This window comes from Engraulis encrasicolus, chromosome 2 (genome assembly GCF_034702125.1).
Source record: "Engraulis encrasicolus isolate BLACKSEA-1 chromosome 2, IST_EnEncr_1.0, whole genome shotgun sequence".
Classification (NCBI taxonomy): domain Eukaryota; kingdom Metazoa; phylum Chordata; class Actinopteri; order Clupeiformes; family Engraulidae; genus Engraulis; species Engraulis encrasicolus.
In genome coordinates, this window is record NC_085858.1 from 28119346 (window position 1) to 28136515 (window position 17170).

General features: G+C 43.0%; 1 protein-coding gene across 4 annotated transcripts in view; it reads left to right on the plus strand.

Annotated features, from left to right (window-relative positions):
* Positions 1-2524: 2524 nt before the first annotated feature.
* The window catches only part of ints1 (integrator complex subunit 1), a 54759-nt gene continuing 40113 nt past the window's right edge, over positions 2525-17170 (plus strand). For all 4 annotated transcript variants that reach the window (XM_063185923.1, XM_063185932.1, XM_063185947.1 and 1 more), the window contains exons 1-16: positions 2525-2591; positions 3125-3207; positions 3318-3605; positions 3809-4005; positions 4471-4608; positions 5223-5382; positions 7918-8023; positions 8485-8671; positions 9514-9659; positions 10644-10785; positions 12892-13068; positions 13343-13451; positions 13649-13769; positions 14355-14432; positions 15295-15452; positions 16745-16841. In XM_063185923.1, the coding sequence (XP_063041993.1) occupies positions 3153-3207; positions 3318-3605; positions 3809-4005; positions 4471-4608; positions 5223-5382; positions 7918-8023; positions 8485-8671; positions 9514-9659; positions 10644-10785; positions 12892-13068; positions 13343-13451; positions 13649-13769; positions 14355-14432; positions 15295-15452; positions 16745-16841 (2159 nt within the window). In that variant the 5' untranslated portion in view covers positions 2525-2591; positions 3125-3152. The remainder of the gene's footprint in view (positions 2592-3124; positions 3208-3317; positions 3606-3808; positions 4006-4470; positions 4609-5222; positions 5383-7917; positions 8024-8484; positions 8672-9513; positions 9660-10643; positions 10786-12891; positions 13069-13342; positions 13452-13648; positions 13770-14354; positions 14433-15294; positions 15453-16744; positions 16842-17170) is intronic.

The window sequence follows — 17170 nt, forward strand, 5'->3', positions numbered from 1 at the left end:
TATTTTAAATATGGCTGTACTGTCTAACTAGTCATTGCAAACATAAACAGAAAAAAAATCTAAGGACCTTAAAGGACCACGTCAGTCAATTTCAATATGCTGTTGCATTGCTCACGCTACCCTTGACTTGTCAGTATTAACATAGGCCTACTCCAAATATTTTCCCAAAAGGTACTGCTGTTTGAAGTTGTCTTCTGATGTAGCATAACCTTTTGGATGTTTTTTGGGAATAAATAAAAATGTTTTTTTGAAATGTAAACAAACCGCTGCCCCCATTACAATGACCAGGATCTCAGAAAAGGTTGAAGAAAAAAACAAAAACCCTCAGGTACTGACAAGTCCAGGGTAGTGTGAGCATTAAAACTGCATGTTGAAATTGACTGAAGTTATCCTTTAACTATGGGTAAGCAATAAGATGGACTATTCCTTTAATCCATTTGAATTGTATACTGCCATGCAGTTTTCACAAGGAAGAGCATGAAGAAGGACTCGTTGCCGAAACGTCAGCACCAAGAAAAATTTAAAGTGGTGAACCGTGAAGAAGCAATGTTGCACTCTTCCTTGTGAAAACTGCATGACTGAAGTACCCCGAAAAGTTGCACCTGCTGAAAAAGAAGCCTTCGAGGTGTGCAGGCTCTTGCAAAATGTTGTATGCCGCCTTGGACTGCAATAGGCATGTTGAGAGTCGACACTTTGGCCTTGGAATTCCAAAGTTGTATGTGAACACAGTCTCCAAATTTAGCCCTGTCTAAATGACAATAGCATGTGGTATTTTCTGTCATATATAGGCAAATAGGAACAAATACAATTCGTTTTTTTTTTCAATCTAACCAGACTATGCAGATGGGAACACATTTGTCATTTGGCAATGATGATTCAGAAATATCTGTGTTTTACAGTTATTTTTAACGCACCCGAGCCAAACTTTGACAGCTTGAGAGCAATCCATCACTCTATTTATGTCCATCGAACATAAATAAAATAGACTTCTCCCTTTCATTTAAAATAGAAACCAAGTTACTCTTGGCTACCCCATGCCTCCACCCAGCAGGAACTGGAAAATGCAGAGCTTGCAGTTTATCACAACTCTTTTGCTACAATCTATCAAAAAATTCTATTAATTTAATACATGTCTGAGTAGGCTAATGCCTTTTTTGTATCTTGTGTATCTGTTAAGTCTGAAAGAAAAATTGTGGAAAAGCATGACACAGGGAACTATGTTGTTATTGTTTTTATTAATGTCCATGAAGTCACCGCTCCCTATATGTGGTTTTGTGTGGAAAAAGCTTATGACAAAAAATGTTTTTACAGGGCGACAGACTTCCCCTCTGAGACAGCCTTTATATTTGGAGGATTGACTAAGCATTCCACTGACCTCACCGAAATATGTTTAATATGAAAAACAGTTTATATAACACGTTGGCAGCTTGTAGTGGCATGCGTTCAGATGGTGAAGTAGTATTTTCTGCCCGTGTGCATTGAAACACTGGCAGATCCCTGTGGTTTCTGGCCGTGACGCAACACCCACCATGAAAAGCCCTTTTAATTGGTTTTATTATTCCTGATGAAAACTGTAAAATCGCACAGGCTTAGCGGGCAGTATCAAGTGGCAAGGAGGGTGCACATTACTGTTAAAATGTTTTGCATATCAAACTTTTAATGATGTCTGAATGATGACCTTTAAGAAGATCTTTGACCATGAAAAAAGTATTAAATCAGTGTGCTTTGAACTGGCACTGCATCTCTTATACATCTGTGTGAAGCAGTGTCTTTCTTCCCCTCCCTGTCTCTCTGTCTCTGTCTCTGTCGCTCTCCCTCTCTCTTTCTGCATGTGTGTGTGTGTGTGTGTGTGTGTGTGTGTGTGTGTGTGTGTGTGTGTGTCTGTCTGTCTGTCTGTCTGTCTGTCTGTCTGTCTGTCTGTCTGTCTGTCTGTCTGTCTGTCTGTCTGTATGTATGTGTGAAAAAGGGTTTGGATCGAAGCACATGTTGTTTTCGGGGTGAGCCTTACAGTGTGTGCTTTGTGGTGTTCTCGTCTGGGTAAAGAGTTCTGTTTTCTTTTGTCTGGCAGGCACAGTAATGTCTCTTTCCATGCCTGACATCATTTTGTAATGTGAGGATTCTTGGAACTGGCCTGGGCTTTCAAATGAAACAGTGCCACCCAGAGTCTTGCCAACAGCCCTATATGCTGATCTTGCTGAACTGAACAGACTGTGTGGGAAAGTGTTCACAATGTAAATTACCCACACATTCTAATGTCTACTTTGCATTGAAGTAAATTATAGCCTAACAGACAAACTAAAACCACCACAATTTTTAAGTGCATGCAAAAACTGGTAATATGGCTGCATCTTAAGGGTGTCCTGTAAATTAGTCTACTGCTCCAGACATTCCTTATCTATTTTTTTCTGTTACTTTTTGCTTGTTGTTTTGTATCAATACATGTTTAACTTATGTAACTTTGTTGTAAGATTGTTTCTTTTTGAAGTGACATAATGTTGCCAATTTTGTCTATCAATGGGCGGGACTTCCGTCTAGACACGGCTGCATTGCTTCCGCTCTGAAGAAAACATGGAGGCACAGTGAGAAACATTGTAATTGTCTATTTTCTGTCGTATTATATTAATTTACAAACTTCTGTGTCTGTTTCCCCGTTGGTTCTTCTTACATGGATCTCACAGGGTTGTGTCATGGAACACATATCTGAAGCTTCAACGTAGCTTAGAGCTAGTGTCGTATTTGTGAGCGGCTGCTATTATCAGTGGAGTTAGCCTGGTTAGCTAGCTGTGAACATGCAAGCTACTCCTTTTCGTGAAATAGAAAGCTTTCTTCTCAAGCAAGATATGTGCAAATCGATGTGTTTTGTGTTGTATATGATTGCAAATCACGCACAATATCGACTTATAAATGTATTATTGACAGATACATTGCAGCAGATCAGTTGGAAGTATTAGCCTGCAACTCACCAATAGTGGATGTGGTGTTGTCTTCCAAAAGTAGGATGCAGTTCAGAACTTCTAAAAAAATTACTCGTCAATAGCAAAGCTGTAGCTGTAACAATAAGGTGAATGTACATATTCTGGCCCGATAACACGGTAATGATGTTACTGTCAATCTTTTCCTCCAGCATCCCTAGTAGATGTTGAAGTGTCACAATGAATCGACCAAAACCTACAACACTCAGGCGGCCTAGTGCTGCAAAACCCTCAGGTATGTCATTATCATCTTTAACAGTATTGCACTATTATAACAGTTTATTTACCAAAAACATGACGAGAATGGGTTTTTTTTCCATACCATTTGTGCAACATGTGTTCCAGGCCACCCTCCACCAGGAGACTTCATTGCCCTGGGGTCAAAGAGTTCAGCTAGTGAGCCCAAAGCACCTGCCCTCCTGAAACCAACTTCAGCAGGCTTGCCGTCTGACCGCAAGAGAGAGACCACCTCCGCCCTCCCCTCTTCCTCGGGTCTCTCCAGCTTGGCCAAGCGTCCAAAGCTGTCCTCCACACCCCCCATAAGTGCACTGGGACGCCTGGCAGACGCTGCAGCCGTTGATAAGAGAGCCATCTCTCCATCAATCAAGGAGCCGTCTGTTGTTCCTATTGAAGGTAAGTTATGATAAAACGATATTTCTGGCAATGATAATGATGGTGATGGCTGTAGTTTTGATGGTTCCTTGTGCCAATTGGTAAATTCTCTAAATTCCAATAACTTTCCTCATATATTGCTACGACCGAGAAATGCATCTAGATGTGATATTCATGAAATCTCAGCAAAATTGATGATCAATCTGTTTTTTTGTCTTTCGTAGTTCCCCCTGCCGTTCTTCTGGATGAGATTGAGGCTGCGGAGGCTGAGGGCAATGATGACCGCATCGAGGGGGTGCTCTGTGGTGCCGTGAAACAGCTCAAGATCAATCGGGCCAAACCGGACTCCACACTCTTCCTTAGCCTGATGTTCCTGGCCAAAATCAAGCCAAACGTCTTTGCCACTGAGGGTGTGATTGAGGTGAGTGCTTGATTCTTTAATTCCATAATTGCCATCACGAGTCTGGTAAACTAGGCCTTTTTTGCTACATTTATTATTTCTACACTGTGTCAAGCTGTTGGCATGGTTGACTGGTAGACTCTTTTTCAGATCATTCAGCATACAGTAGTACAGAGAGTGTGCTCCACTGATGTCTACGTTGTGGGCGCTACAGGAGCCATAATGTTAAACATGAAATCAGCATCATTGTTCACAAATAATAATAGTGTAAGGGTCTGGTTTCAGTTACTGGGCTATTATATCACAGCATTGCAGAAGGCACTGCACGTGACGTTTTCCTTGTCACATACTGCAACTCTGCTATGTCAGTTGGTCTGCCAGTCCAAATTAAAATGGGTTTGCTTTTTGGGAGGGTTTTCACATGAAATAGGACGGCTGGCCTAGGACTATTTTTTTTAATTGTTGTTTTGTTTTCATAATCTCCAGGCGTTATGCAGTCTGCTGAGACGAGACGCCTCCATCAACTTCAAGGCCAAAGGCAACAGCCTGGTGTCTGTGCTGGCCTGCAACCTGCTCATGGCAGCCTATGAAGAAGACGAGAACTGGCCAGAGATCTTTGTCAAGGTGAGCAGCTGCTGCTTCCTTTTTCTGTCCTTTGTCTGTCTGCTGTGGCGTAGTAAGATTATATTAGATTGCCTTTGTATTTCCCGAGGGGAAATTTGTTTCCACCACCATTTAAACAAGTTTACAGCCAACATTGAAGACAAAGCAGCATACACAATAGAGTACACAAGGACAGCATAACATGAAGTACAATATACATTCATACACAAATACTGTCGTCAAACACATAGGCCTACTCTCAACATGTACACAAATCCACTCTTTTTTTCAAATCGTCTTGGTGGCTTAAATAAATTTAAGCCACCAAGACGATTTGAAAAAAAGAGTGGATTTGTGTGCATGTTGAGAGTAGACCTATGTGTTTGACGACAGTATTTGTGTATGAATGCATTGCGGGTTTGGAATGATGACTCCCCCCTCCCAAAAAAACCCCCCGTCTTGTGGGTGTTTTGCATTGTGAAGTTGTAGGTTTTTACTTCAGCCATGTGATTCCTGTGCTTGCCTGCATTCCTCTTTGTTCATGAACGTTCAGCAAACCCACTGTTCATTACAGTGCTGTACAACCATTGGAACTGAGGACTCACACCGAAATATCTTTTGTTTTGCTGGAGTAGGTATACATTGAGGATTCCTTGGGAGAGCGTATATGGGTGGACAGCTCCCACTGCAAGACGTTTGTGGACAACATCCAGACGGCCTTTGGCACCAAGATGCCGCCCAAGAGCATGCTGCTGCAGGCAGAGACGGGCCGCTCCGGAGGAGACCTCAGCGCAGGTAGGAGGTCCAGATGACAGGGGCTCAGACAGTGCACTATGATTTCCAATACGGATGTTCAATTATGGGGAAAAATCAATATATCGATTGTTTCAGTCAATATTGAGATCACATTTTTTTAAGAAAAAAAATTGTGTCAAACAATTCACAATCTTCCCTCCCTTCAGCAGCATGAGTGGAGAGCCATAGAGGAACACTCAATGGTGTTCTGCATGAGTTGGTTAGCAGGTCTGCTTTGCGCTCGCAGTAGCTCATGGAGGGGAATGTGTTGTGTGCAGCACAGCCTGCCTTTTGGCAGTGGACAAATGACAAAAAATTGCTGCGATCGTTTGACAGCAAAATTGATATCACGATATGAATTTGATATAGTGCACAGCCCTAATTTCCAGATGACGTGGCGTGGGCACAGGTGATGTGAGGTTGTAATGAACACAAGTGAGGTTCTACAGTGCCCTCCATAATTATTGGCACCCCTGCTTGAGATGTGTTTTTTAGCTTCCAATTATTTTATTTTTTTTCTAAATAATATGGGACCTTAATGGAAAAAAGAGAAAAATCCAACCTTCAATACAAGTGCATTTATTCAGTGGGGAAAAAATCCCACATAAAGAAAAAATTATTTGACATCAAATAATGTGTGTCACAATTATTAGCACCCCTGGTGTCAATATTTTGTACAACCCCCTTTTGCCAACAAAACAACACCTAATCTTCTCCTATAATGTTTCACAAGATGGGAAAAGACAGAAAGAGGGATCTTCAGCCATTCCTCTTTGCAGAATCTCTCTAAATCATCCAGAGACCTGGGTCCTCTCCTCTGTACTCTCCTCTTCAGCTCACCCCACAGGTTCTCAATGGGGTTGAGGTCAGGGGACTGAGATGGCCATGGGAGGAGCTTGATTTTGTGTCTGGTGAACCATTTCTGTGTAGATTTGGCCATATGTTTAGGGTCATTGTCTTGCTGAAAGACCCAGTGATGACCCAGCTTCAGCTTTCGGGCAGAGGGCAACAGATTTTGATTTAAAATGTCCTGGTATTTCAAAGCATTCATGATGCCATGCACCCTAACAAGGTTCCCAGGGCCTTTGGAAGCGAAACAGCCCCACAACATCACTGACCCACCCCCATACTTCACAGTGGGTATGAGGTGCTTTTCAGCATGCGCATCTTTCGTGGTACGCCAGACCCACTTAGAGTGTTTGTTGCAAAAAAGCTCAATCTTGGTCTCATCTGACCAAAGCACACGGTCCCAGTTGAAGCCCCAATACCGCTTGGCGAACTCCAGACGCTTGCGTTTATGATTGTGAGTGAGGAAAGGTTTTCTCCGTGCATGCCTCCCAAACAGCTTGTTGGCGTGTAGACAGCGCCTGATGGTTGATTTGGAGACTTTGTGACCCCAGGATGCTACCATTTGTTGTAATTCTGTAACAGTGAGCTTTGGAGATCTTTTGATTTCTCTTACCATCCTCCTCACTGTGCGTGGTGGCAAAATAAACTTGGGTCCTTGTCCAGGCTTGTTTACCACTGTTCCAGTTGTTTTGAACTTCTTAATTATTCCTCTCACAGTGGATATGGGCAGCTGCAGTTGATTCGCAATCTTCTTGTAGCCTCTGCCTGACCTGTGAAGGTCGACGCACATCTGCCTCACTTGTATGCTGTGTTCCTTGGTCTTTCCCATGTTTAAGAGTGGATAAGAGAAATGGCCTCGGTGTCACGTCATATTTATACCCCAGGGAAACAGGAAGTGATGAATTACTAATTAAATGTTCCTACATACTCTGGTAAACTTTGTAAACTACTGTAGAAATGACAGAAATGCTTCAATTATATTTATTTCCTGGGAATTGGTAAGGGTGCCAATAATTGTGATTTAATGAAAAATAATTATTTTTTAGTCAGGGATTTTTTTATTTTCTTACAATTCATTTGAGTTGAAGGCTACATTTTCCTACAATTTTCAGTGTGACAGTATTCTTCTGCAATAAACACTGAATTTATTTTAAGGCTTTTAACACATCTCAACCAGGGGTGCCAATAATTATGGAGGGCACAGTATATGTTGTCTGAATAGCACTAACTTGCAAGCAAATTATGTCTCAACGTCAGTATGACAAAATGCAGTACTTCTCAGCTCAAATGAATCGGAGGAAGACATGCTATCTGTATACGGACAAGTACCGTTGAGCGAGTGGAGATTAGAGAGCTGCAGTATTTCTGTTAGACATTTTCTCTGGGCTTGTGCTTCCTTGCACTTAACGTGTAATCTTGTTTTATGTATTTGCTTCTATATTTCTATATTTTCTTTTGATTTTTTTCCCCCCATTTTTTTTCCTGCGTCCTGTCTTTTTTCTAATGTGATGTGTACAAGAGATATTCATCTCAACATGATTTGTTTCCATGGTTCTCTGGTTTCCCTGCTGCAAAACACATACAGGTTACAGTACTTAGGCCATCATTCTGGACAATGATAATAATAATTGAATGCGACACACAGTGATCAGGAGAGTTGTCTGAACTCCTCATTCTTATGTCCAGGTAACAGTCCACACCCCTCCACTCCAGACGAGGATGACAACCAGGCAGAGCTGCTCATAGCGGAGGAGAAACTCAGCCCAGAGGACGACGGACAGGTCATGCCCAGGTATGCCACCACAAGGGGGCAAAGGGTCTTTGGAGCACAGCTTTGTTCCAGAGTTATTTTAAAGAACACTTTACGCCAAGTTGCATGCTGAACTGTTGCTAATTTTGTAACTTCAGTACAAGCATGAGAAATCAAAACAATGAACGCTTGCATTTTTCCTTTTTTTTCTGAATTTTGTGATGGAGTGGCCATCACTAGGCGTCTGATTGCACAATGACTGTCATGCCAACAAGCCTGGGTCTTTGGTGGTGTAGCAGTCAGAGCACCACTTTGTTACCTTTATCAGGGAGTCTGATTTGGAGGCTGAACGAGGCACCTATATTCCTCTTTATAACATACCTGTATTAGTAATTTCTTATTTAATTCTTGGACATTTTGTTGTAAGTCTATTCAGACCATGTCACATGTCAATTTTACAATGTGTGCGTGCGTGCGTGTGCGCGTCTCTGTTATCCTGTCAGGTATGAGGAGCTGGCGGAGAGCGTCGAGGAGTATGTGCTGGATGTGCTGCGCGACCAGCTGAACCGGCGGCAGCCCATGGACAACGTGTCCCGCAACCTGCTGCGGCTGCTCACCGCCACCTGTGGCTACAAGGAGGTGCGCCTCATGGCCGTGCAGAGGCTGGAGATGTGGCTGCAGAACCCCAAGGTCAGTCCAAAACCAGAATTAGAATCCGAATTGGAATCCAAATCAGTTCTTCAGAATTTAGAATCATTGTCAGTTTTAAAGATGTGACTGCTGTGCTGAACAACCAAGGTGAATCCAATTTGAGTAGTTTTAATGCACTGATCGAGCTTTCCTGCGCACTGCCAATGCTCAAGATACCGATTTTAACGAGTTGGCATACTAATTGGCTGAGGGTGCAAATGTGTCTGCAAAACCCTAAGGTGTTAGTCATGTCAGAATTACAATCAGCTTCATTTTGGAAGTAAACTTGAAATATAAACTTCTGTTGTAATGCAACCAGATGCTTGTTCCTCAGTGTTGAGACATGTAATTGTATCTGGACAATACAAAGCAAAACTATTCATTGCAATATGCAATACTAGACAATTTTACAACAGATAGTCAGGCTTTGCCCATTGGGTATTGGTTTCATAGGCGCATTCCTCACATAGCACACTATAAAATGTCAATAAACATTGGCCAATTCCCCACATTGTGCACTGTGTGTAATCCCTATGCTGTGGCGGGAAACGCCTAGCCGAGCCTAGATTCATGGTGAGGCATCCAACAGCCAGTCATAATTGAAAGACATAATGTATGCCTCTCTAAGATAATAGGCAAGCATTGTTGTTAATGTATTATTAACCACAAATGCTGGCAATAGCACATCTTTCCATAATGTAATAGGGCAGTACCATTGTTCATGTTTGATGGGCCATCTAATAGCAATACATCATTAGTTAAAAGCTATTTAAAACGTATTGCTCTGAAAAAAAAAAACAATTGTATTTTAAAGATCCTTTTGGCTCTCCCTGTTGTTGTAGCTGACTCGCCCAGCTCAGGACTTGCTGATGTCTCTGTGTATGAACTGCAACTCGCATGGTGCTGACGACATGGAGGTCGTCTCCAACCTCATCAAGATCCGCCTCAAGCCCAAAGTGCTCCTCAACCACTACATGCTGTGTGTCAGGTCTGTACCTGTCTGCTGTTGTGTGTGTTTTTTTTTTTCATTTTTAACTGGATGGTAAACCACTAGGTCAAGCTGTGGGCTGGTTCCACCTGACACTTAAAAATATTCTAATATTTCTTGTTCACTGTATCAAATTCGTCTGTCGTATGGGAAATGTGTTTGGTGACACTTGGAACAAATGTCTTAATTGGAAAAAGAAATATTGGCATGAAAGCTGGTACATGTATTACATGCAAGTTGATGTGTCTTTTTCAGCTGATTTTCTACTATACAATTAGTGTTAGTGGGTCACAATCAAAATGAAATCACCATTTAGGCTTAGCAAAGAAAACAGACATGACAAACATGACACAATCGGCAGTGCTTTTTCATGTTACTTGGAGGTTTATTGAAATTCACAATTTCAGTACAATGGTACCAAAGCGATCCCAGTTAACAGTGCAAACGTGGCTCAAACAGGCCGTGTCTCGGTCGTCCACAACCACAGCCAGTCATCATTCTCCTCTGTGGCTTGGTAGATGAAGACAAGAAACATAACCATGTCGATCTTATCTGGCCCAAATCAACATCTCATTTGGGGGAACATTACAGTGTTGCTCTGTCGGGTTGGAAATATGGCATCACTTTTCATCCTGTTGGTTTGGGACAGACGATTGGAAAGGATTTTTGACAGTCATGCAAAATAAATGTGGTCAACTGAGATGACCACAGGAAAGTGATTATGCTGTAATCCTGACAGGATGCTGGATCCTCACTATTAGAACCAGATCCCACTATTCAGTCTTCAAAACCAACTTTTTTTGCGCTCAGTTAGTAAAATCTAAGGCGTTTATTTTGCCAGCTGTTGCGTTGCAAGTGAACTCGCACAGACCCCTGACTCCCACCACCTCCCCTCCCCCGTACAGAGAGGACTGAAAAGAGTTATTGCCTTGTCATGTGTGGGTCGCCTCGGTCTCGCAGTTTAATGGTGTTTGTGTTTCACAGGGAGCTCCTGAATGCGCACAGGGATAACCTGGGGACCATGGTGAAGCTGGTGATCTTTAACGAGCTGTCCAACGCCCGCAACCCCAATAACATGCAGGTGCTGCACACGGTGCTGCAGCACAGCCCAGAGCAGGCGCCCAAGGTGAGGAGGACCGGGACAGGAAACTGTAGAGATACTTAAAGGGACACTGTGTGAGATGTGTAGTTGTTTATTTCCAGAATTCATGCTGCCCATTCACTAATGTTACCCTTTTCATGAATACTTACCACCACCATCAAATTCTAAGTATTCATTATGACTGGAAAAATTGCACTTTTCATATATGAAAAGGGGGATCTTCTCCATGGTCCGCCGTTTTGAATTTCCAAAAATAGCCATTTTTAGCTGCAAAAATGACTCTACTTGGACCATACGTAATCAGTGGGTGTTGTGGTGTCTGGTGTTGTGTTGTGAACTACTTCCCTGACCAGGAGAGGAACACCATGGAGTGACCCCTGGGTCACTCCCGGACTCATGCTATATCTGGAGCACGCTCAGACAGACATTGAGCTTGCTCATCAACTTGCAGCGTTTGCCACTGCTGGCATTTCCTGCTTGATGGGATTTCACAGGCATGCCATGATGATGGAGCTTAGGTGCCTTAGCCTTGCAGTAGACAGGAGTGTTTGGGTGGGGAAGGCTTAAAGAAGCGCCTTGTGTTGTCTGATCTCGAGTCTTAATCTGTTTTTTTTCCCATCTCACCTCCACTGGAGAGGGTCATAGAGGTCAAACTAATCTGGTTATAAACAGAAGGAAATACAACAATCCTCTGTAGCAGGGTTTCCCAAACTGGGGTGCACGAGTTGAATAGAGCAATGGCTGAGATGTGGGTTTTTATACAAAAATTAAGGAACATTACGTAGTTTGTAATTGTTTTTTGGTGAATTGCATGCTGGAAGGATCCAGCTGAAGTGTCTTTTATAACTTCTAGACTTGTTATGCAACAAGTTCCATTAATGATGGCCAAAAAACTGTCAGGTCTATTGGAAATGAAGATTGCCCAAAATGTGCGGCTGTGCATCATTTGCTTAGGGGGTGCACGAACCACATTGAAATGTAAAAGGGGCTGCGCAGGGGGAAAAGTTTGGGAACCGCTGCTCTGTAGGGTTATGCAACAAGGATACATGACATGCCATTTGACTGGTTATAGCATTACAAGTTGGACCCATGTTGTGTACACTAGCTTCCTGGAATGCGGCATACAACTATTTTTTTAAAATGTAGCCTACCCCAAAATTTCATTAAGGTCGGATGATTCAGCAGTATTCGAAAAACAGCTATACACCTGACGAAGACCGCCTGAGGTCGAAACGTTGTGTTCAATAAATCAGTGAGCAGTAACAGTGTGCGGATTTCCTTTCTTCTTTTACGCACGTTTGTTTGATCCAGCACCTGTTTTACTGGATGTGCGCGCATCACCTACACTACTTTCAGCAGTATTCGAACCCATGTGCGTGTCTGTGTTTGCTCTCTTCTCCTTCTCTTCCTTGTCATCAGAGACAATTGATAAGGTAGAGACGATTCATGAAGCTGTTGAAGCTGTTATTTCGGTCCATCATGTCATTACCATTCCTGTATATCTTATTGTCTATTTCTATGTCTATACCTAAAGTATGTCTATGTCTGCATGAGAAGGTAAGAAACGTAATTTAAATTCTTGGTATGACCAGCAGGGCTCTAAATTAACACCAGCCAACCGGCCAAATGCTGGCGAAATTTCTCTTTGGCTGGTAGAATCAGTTCAATAAAGACGCTTTTGCACACCTCTGTAGTTGGGCAGGTGCGTAGGATGTTATCCCAGCCGGGTTGTCAGTGAAGTGAAAAGAAATCCCGCACACTGTCCATTCCACCAACAAACTTTAATACAAAGTTTCGGTCATCCGACCTTCTTCAGGTAAAGTTCACCTGAAGAAGGTCGGATGACCGAAACGTTGTATTAAAGTTTGTTGGTGGAATGGACAGTGTGCGGGATTTCTTTTCACTTCTTTGGCTGGTAGAAAAACCAACTCACTAGCCGACTTTGACCCATTAGTGAGTGTATGCTTGGCTAGTAAGATTAACATCTACAAACCATTTTGACTGGTGACAAAAAAGTGAATTTAGAGCCCTGATGACCGTGCATGTAAAGAAGTTGACAATAAAGCCGACTTGACTTGACTTGACTTGACTTGACACCTCACTTGAAAAACCTTTTGTTGTTGCCTCCAGTTCCTGGCCATGGTGTTCCAGGACCTGTTGACCAATAAGGACGACTACCTGCGGGCCTCCCGGGCCCTGCTGCGGGAGATCATCAAGCAGACCAAGCACGAGATCAACTTCCAGTCCTTCTGCCTGGGCCTCATGCAGGAGAGGAAGGAGCCCACCTACATGGACATGGAGTTCAAGGTCAGACTCCTGGAGAGGGCACACACAGTCAAACTTTTGCTGCAGTGACAATGAATGAAACGATATCTGTCTATCTCTTCGCCAAAATGATCTTAATTACTATTTATACATATGCATATTTTTTTTTTTTATAGGTCTACGTGTTTTATTCAAACATATATTGTTATAACAGGTCTGGTGTTAATAAAGATATTACAGCATGCCGCATACACTGTGATGTTTCTCTTCAATGGTGTTTGCTGACTGTTCCTCGTGTCCCTGTGCTGCTCCTCAGGAGCGCTTTGTGATCCAGGTGACAGACCTGCTGACTGTCTCCATGATGCTGGGCATCAACGCTCAGGTCAAGGAGGCTGGCGTCGCCTGGGACAAAGGAGAGAAGAAGAGTAAGTCACCCCCACTCCCATCACCCCTTTCAGCATTTGACCAAGTAACATACCATTCAATTTAACTGAGCAAGTGGTCAAGTTTGGTGAAGGTCCTTCGTGGTTGTGGACTGAGGCTGAAAACCACTTCTTGACTGCGTGTGTGTGTGTGTGCATTTGTGTGTGCGTTTGCATTTACATGGGCGATTTCGTTGCAGACCTGGAGGTTCTGAGGTCATTCCAGAACCAGATAGCTGCCATCCAAAGAGATGCTGTGTGGTGGCTGCACAGCGTCATTCCCACCATCAGCAAGCTGGGGGCCAAGGACTACGTCCACTGGTACTGCTGCACAATAACACACACATCTTCAGTTTGATTTACATATGCAATCATTACATTTTAAATATGATATTGTATGTATGAGAAAGGATACACACTATGGTATGCACAATATAGTTTCAAGGTCCTAATTAATTTTGTATTATCTAATTGTACACAACAAATGACTGTCTACTGGTACAAACAATATTGCATACTGTACATCATCTAGCCTCGTGACGTCCATCATCTCAAAATAAAATTGCATGCATTCATTATTACCGTATTCACTCTCTCCACTCCACCCGCCCTAGTTTTTTACGAGCAAAACGTACTGCACAACATGGCAGTCAGTCAGACCACCAGCACTGAAGAAGATAATTAATGAAATTAAGAAATTAAATTAGTCTGGAATAAATTTGTTACTGTCAATTGTGGCAGCCAATTGTCTGGGGATTTGAACTCATCTTTTTTTTTTCTTCCTCTCTCATTTCTCTCTCTCTCTCTCTCTCTCTCTCTCTCTCTCTCTCTCTCTCTCTCTCTCTCTCTCACACTCTCTCTCTCTCTCTCTCTCTCTCTCTCTCTCTATCTCTATCTCTCATAAAGCCTTCACAAAGTCCTCTTCACAGAGCAGCCCGAGACTTATTACAAGTGGGACAACTGGCCTCCAGAGAGCGACAGGAAGTAAGCTTTCGCTCCAGCACTCATTTCAACTGACACACCATGAGAGACCATGTTTGATGTAGACAGCAAAAGCCATTCGTCTGTCTCTGAATGCAGTGTACAGAATGTCTAAATTTAACTTGGCTGCACGTTTTATTTTAAACCTTAGGTCTGCCCCTGCTTGCCTGTTCCTACTAATTATTTTACAGACGATGCAAATCATTTGTGTGTGTGCATTATATAATTGGAGGTAATTCTTAATCCATGCATTTTTTTATTGTAGATTTTATAATGTCCAATAATACAATGCAGTGTAATTTAATGTAATATATTATGATGAAATATAATATAGTCAAACATGTAATATAATACAATATACCCCATAGTAAAATGGAGTATAATTTAATGTATAATATGGTGTAATGATGACATAATATAAAAGTATAATATGAACATGGCAATTAATATAGGTAGATAATTCACAGGGTTCCCACTGGTGCTTGAATTCCTTGAAAATGCTTGAATTTCAATTAAGTGCTTTCAAGGTTGTGAAAATGCTTGAATTTTTGGTGAATTGCTTGAAAATGCTTGAAATTTGTGTCAAGTCAAACTCAGTACGCCAAAAATCTGAGGGAGTGAGATGTCAGATGGGATTTGCCATTCGACACCCTAAAATTGATTAGAATGCAGGAAATTGCATCTTAAAAACACATTTTCTGGGGGAGGACCCCCACACCCCCTTCCTGCGAGCTATCAAAGGTGCTGGAAAACTGAAAATTTGGTGCTTGAAGGTGCTTGAAAAGTGCTTGAATTTGTTCATGAAAAAGTTGTGGGAATTCAGTACTGTCCTAATATGTTTCTGTGGGATGTGTTGCGTTGGCAGTTTCTTCCTACGTCTGTGCTCGGAGGTGCCGCTGCTGGAGGACACCCTGATGCGCGTGCTGGTGATCGGGCTGTCGCGGGAGCTGCCCCTGGGCCCCGCTGACGCCATGGAGCTGGCCGACCACCTGGTCAAGCGTGCCGCGGGCGCCATGTCCGACGGTTAGTCATGTCATGTCTTGTGGTGTAATGTAATGCACACCAACTGCTGCTGACCGCAGGACAGGCTCATCTGATCTGATCTAACTGGCTGGCAGGGCAGTCAGGCTGGCTGGCTGGGCTGACTATTGGTCCCGGTCAGTCACATTATGCCGTGTTCCGATGTGCTCATTCATCAGGCAGGGTTATCGTAAGCCGTTTATAGACTACCAGAGAAAAGGAAGCATTAGTCATTAAACAGGCACACACACACGTGCGTGCGCACGCACACACACACACACACACACACACACACACACACACACACACACACACACACACACACACACACACACACACACACACACACACACACACACACACATACACACAGATGCACAGTTGCTCACGCTAGTCCCTACGGAGCATGGTAACAGACGGCACAGTAAGATTGTAAGGGGGGGTGTCAAGGGGAGGCCAGAACATCTGTGCTGTCTGTTTTTGGAACCTGTGGGGAATTAAATGTGAATGTGAATGAGCGCTTACGTCATGCAGCATCTTTTGACTGTGTAACTTGTGACTGGTACAAGTCTGCATGCCAGTCAAGCATTGTGACAAGCTCAGCCGCGCCGGGCATGGAATTTTTAAAGTTTTTAGTCATGAACATTTTACATTTTGTGAAAACAAAACATGTATACCTGTACATGGTAAGCCCATTTTGTATCCTGCTCACTAATGCAAAAACATCTTTTGAGGGCATGTGTTGCAATAGTCCAGCTGTTCAATCGTCGGAGTCGGCACTTTGTTGTACTGTCTGTCTGTCTGTTTTTCCCTATGACTTTTCCATATGACTTATTGTCTGTATGTACGTTTTACCTTTCAGGCTGTCTGTCTTTGTGTCATTGGGTGTTGTTCTGCCTGTACGTTTGTTTGACTGACATCTGTCTAACTTTGTATACCCGTCGTGGGGTACGTTCCAATATGCGGACTCCCGTCCTCCACTTGTGCTTGTGGCCTCGCGTCTTGCTGACACCCTGCCGCCGTGGAGAAAACAATAAAGTTTCCCCGCTGTCAGTCTAGCCACAGCAATTTTTGGGGGAGCTGTTCTTCATTCACCATCCCGATTGCAAATGAGGAAATGGCGTTAGCATTGTGCTTTTTCAAGTTATTGAATTAATTTTCTGATGTCATCGTGAGGTCACAAGCAGGCAAGTGAGCAAGGGAGGATGGAAGTCACTATATTGGAATGCACTCGTTGTGTCTGCTACCCTGCCTTTGTATCGAACCGTCTTCCTGTCTGTGTCTGTCTGGTGCAGACATGGACGTGTTGAAGGTGGAGAGGATCCAGCTGATTGATGCGGTGCTGAACTTGTGCACCTACCACCACCCTGAGAACATCCAGCTGCCAGCTGGGTAAGAAGACACACACACCCATCTCTCTCTCTCTCTCTCTCTCTCTCTCTCTCTCTCTCTCTCTCTCTCTCTCTCTCTCTCTCTCTCTCTCTCTCTCTCTCTCTCTCTCTCTCTCTCTCCTTGCTGACTCGTCTACCGCCCTCTACTTGGAGTGGATTGTAAAATGAAAACAGTGTGTTTTAAAAATGTGACAAAAAACCTTCAGTAGTCCTTCAAATAATAGTTTGCCCTTCAAATATAGTCCTTCAAAAATAGTTTTAATGTTCATGATGCAGGGGCACTGCACACGATACTACAAATAAAAATGTGGGAAGAAAATGTGCCCATTG